This window comes from Lacerta agilis, chromosome 1, assembly GCF_009819535.1.
Source record: "Lacerta agilis isolate rLacAgi1 chromosome 1, rLacAgi1.pri, whole genome shotgun sequence".
In the NCBI taxonomy this organism is placed as follows: Eukaryota; Metazoa; Chordata; class Lepidosauria; order Squamata; family Lacertidae; genus Lacerta; species Lacerta agilis.
In genome coordinates, this window is record NC_046312.1 from 56655829 (window position 1) to 56659659 (window position 3831).

Genomic DNA, 3831 nt, shown 5'->3' on the forward strand with positions numbered 1-3831 from the left:
CCAAACAGAGGTTGTACACTCATCCATTGAGGTTGCTGTAGCTCTGGATTTTTAGTATCAAGCAAGGGGATAAGGTTCCCTCTTACTCTATGATTCAGTGTTTGCACTGGGCAGGCATGCAGGGGGACAGGGTAGCTATTCCCAACAGGGACATGTGACATGATGCTGGTAAACCTATACTAGATGTTTCTGGCCAGATCGAGCCTTGCTGGATCAGGCCAATGGCCCATCTAGTCCAACATCCTGTTCTCACAGTGGCCAACCAGATGTTTATGAGATGCTCAAAAGAAAGGACCTGTGATTCGCAGCAACTGGCATTCAGAGGGGTGGTGTCTCATACAGTGGTAGTCACTAGATTCGTCCTCACCTAGCAGCCCCTATACTTCCCTTGTTGACTTGCAATGTGTCACTGTGGGTGCCAGACCTCTCCATACCTGTCACCAATCCACAACCACACTGGGGGAGACTGCTTCTTATTCCTTATCCCTATATCAGTTTGGTAAGAAAGGGGAAATTCTTGCAGAAATTGTTCTATGTGGCACTGTTCTTGTAAAGAATCTGAGGAATATCCAATGCAAGAATTTGCCCTTTGTCTTTCAAAAGATTTCCAGGACTGAATCTTTGCAAACTCTTAACAAACACAACCCCTGAAAGTATTTTCTGATTCAACCCTCTGCGTCCCCTAAAGAACAAGATTGTGTTTCGAGGCAGAGATAATAGAATGACGAAATTCTTACGTCTGGCCTAGAAACATTTAAGATGGTACAGGTATCTCAGTATAACCAAGAGGAACTCTTGATTCATCTTTCTGTTACGGTGTTATCTTTGGTAAAATATCTCTGGATGGATTCAAATGTCTGGCTTTGCTAGCATGAAGGGAGTTTTTGAAGTCTTATAGCGGAGATCTTTAAAAGACAAAGGTTATAAGAAGAGTCTAAATCATGATGGAACTGTGAACAGACAAAAGCTTGTTTGAATGCTGCCTTTCAAAAAATGTGATGAAGTAGCATTTGAAACAGGCAGGGTTCTGACACCAGATTCCTGAAACAATAGCTTCTACCAATCCTCCACCGTGGAATCATGTTGGATGGAACTCATAAAGCCCAGTCCATTGGGTCCGTTTCAGTTTGCAGAGACTTGGATTTTCCCAGAGGGATTTCCAGAAACACCTCCCTGCCAACTTCATTTTCTCGAGCCTACCAAGGCAGGAAGCAAGCAGCACTGTGAGGGCTAGAGTAGAAAACTCCCAGGCTTCAGTCCTTCTCTGCAAGCTTCATTGAGGACACGTCACAATGTCTGGAAAGGCTGGTGGTGACGCAAAAGTTGGTCACCCTGCTTCACAGTATCCCTGAACACCACTATGAAAATAGCGCAAGAACATCCTGGATTGTCTTATACAATGGGAAATGTAGTGTTCTAATGGTGATGTTAAGACATGCAAAGCATGTTGATGTATCATTAAAACAAGAGGCCTGTATGATTCAGAACAGGTCCAGTTTACAGGAAGATTTATTTTTGACTGCTAGCTCTCAAAGCTGAAGTTGACCAGGGTTAAAATTCCCGTTGAACTCCTGTGGTTAGCTGAAATACTACAGAATAATGGACAGCGCACGTCATCCTTATCCGAAGACCATTCCTTCCTGAGTATTAAGGTCTTCTTTTATTATTAGCACAAATGCAATGGTGTTTCTGCTCGCTCACCACTCTCTGCACACCCCACTGCTCCACATCTTCCCTGGAGGGTTGGAGAAAACCCCAGAACAGACCTGGGGGAGGAGAGGACAATAAGTTCCTTTGAGTTCATGGAAGGTGTTCCATGCATGTAATAATTTAGCTTGATGCAACCCATTGGTGGAGTGAACATCATACATTGAAAGCCACCCCCCCAAACCCAGGAACCCCCTCAGAGAGCTACAAATCTCAGCACCCTTAAGAAACTACAGTTTCCAAAATGCTTTATAGGTGAAATGTGCTTTAAATGTATGGAAAGTACACTGCCCCGTTTCTTCTTTTAAGAAATGATGTTTTAATGTTTTGCTGTATCTGTAGTATATTATTATTGTATTCTCTATCTTTCTATCTTGCTTTTAAAACTTAGCTACCTTGAAGTTTTCGGGAGGGCAGGGCATAAATACCTTAAACAGCAAACAAGTTAATAAAGCGACCAGATAAATAAGAACAGAGCATCACACTACTGCTATATTCTCCAGATGGTCCAGAACGATTTGATTTTCAATAGTAGCAAAAGCCACTGAAAGGTTAAGAAGGGTCATATCCGAGTGGCAGGGAAGCAGAGGTGGGCCTTAGTGGCAGTGAGCAACAGAAAGCGAGAGGAGCGCGGGGAAAGGGCTCGTTTTCCTACCAGCGTCCATCATGTCTATTATGTCCTATAATGGTGGGGCCGTAATGGCCATGAAAGGGAAAAACTGTGTTGCCATTGCTGCTTACCGGAGGTTTGGCATTCAAGCTCAGATGGTGACTACGGACTTCCAGAAAATTTTCCGAATGGGAGACAGATTATTCATTGGTTTGGCTGGACTTGCCACTGATGTTCAGACAGTTGCTGCTGAATCTTTATGAGCTGAAAGAAGGCAGGCAAATCAAACCGCAGACCCTGATGAGTATGGTGTCTAACCTGCTGTATGAGAGACGGTTTGGACCTTACTACACGGAGCCAGTGATAGCCAGGTTGGGCCCGGTCATGTACGAGACCTTCATTTGCTCCTTTGACCTGATCGGCTGCCCAATGACAACGGAAGACTTTGTGGTCAGCGGGACTTGCGCAGAGCAGATGTACGGCATGTGCGAGTCCTTGTGGGAGCCAGACATGGAACCAGATGACCTCTTTGAAACCATAGGCCAGGCCATGCTCAATGCAGTGGACAGAGATGCCGTGTCAGGCATGGGCGTGATAGTTCATGTCATTGAAAAAGACAAGATTACTACCCGAACACTGAAAGCTCGTAGGACTAAGCAAAAGGCATGGTTGTTTTGGGATGCTCAATATTTTACTTGACATTATCTTAACGGCTGGAATGCTCTTCTGTTAAGAAAACCGTATATGGTTTTGTTGTCGGAGCTCAAAATTATATATGATGGAAATGAGATGTACGGTATTGTTGGCAGAATAAATGTTTTCACTAAGAAAAAGAAAAAAGAAGGGTCATATCCACCCAGCCCTCTACCCCAGTTCTTCTCTAGATGTTGACCAGGACAGCTAAAGCAGTCTTGCGACCAAATCCTGACTCAAAACTGATTGCAATGTGTGTTATCCAGAAGAGCCTGGATTTCCAGGTCATATTGCCTCCCCAAAGAAGCATAAAATTATATTAGTATTCATTTGACGAATCTAGAGAGGTCTTCTTGAAGCATTGACCTATCAAGGCATCCTTCAGATCAGATGACATGTAAAGAGGCATTTGTAAGTCAAGGCAAGGAACCAAGCTTTTCTTTAAGTTTTTTTTTAATGTGTTTTAATGATCAAGTCAGCAGAGGTTCAAGGTTCCTGTCTGCATTGTCAGGTAAGGGAGTCTGAAACCATTATTTTGTACTTAGTCCTTCAAAGTCCCTTTTTCCTTACAGAACTAAATAAAAAGAGTTCAGTGATTGCAGCAGGTATGATGGGAAACATTTCAAGGATTCCTTTATTTTTTCCCATTAAAAAAGCGGGGTAATTTTAAAAATCAGAATCTGACCTTGAAGCAAGTGGATTGGACCTATATAATATTTACACTGGTCTGATTTATGACGGGGCTGTGTATATTTGGGGTTTCCCCCTTTAAGGTTGAGCATTGAGCAATATATTTTCAAGATCACACTTAAAGTGGGCGG

General features: G+C 43.2%; 1 protein-coding gene across 1 annotated transcript; it reads left to right on the forward strand.

The window, feature by feature from the left end:
- Positions 1–2314: 2314 nt before the first annotated feature.
- LOC117047422 (proteasome subunit beta type-3-like) lies at positions 2315–3050 on the forward strand. The gene is given in 2 exon segments (XM_033150567.1): positions 2315–2564; positions 2566–3050. Coding segments are annotated over 2 exon segments (642 nt in total). The 5' UTR covers positions 2315–2373; the 3' UTR covers positions 3017–3050.
- The last annotated feature ends 781 nt before the right edge of the window (positions 3051–3831 follow it).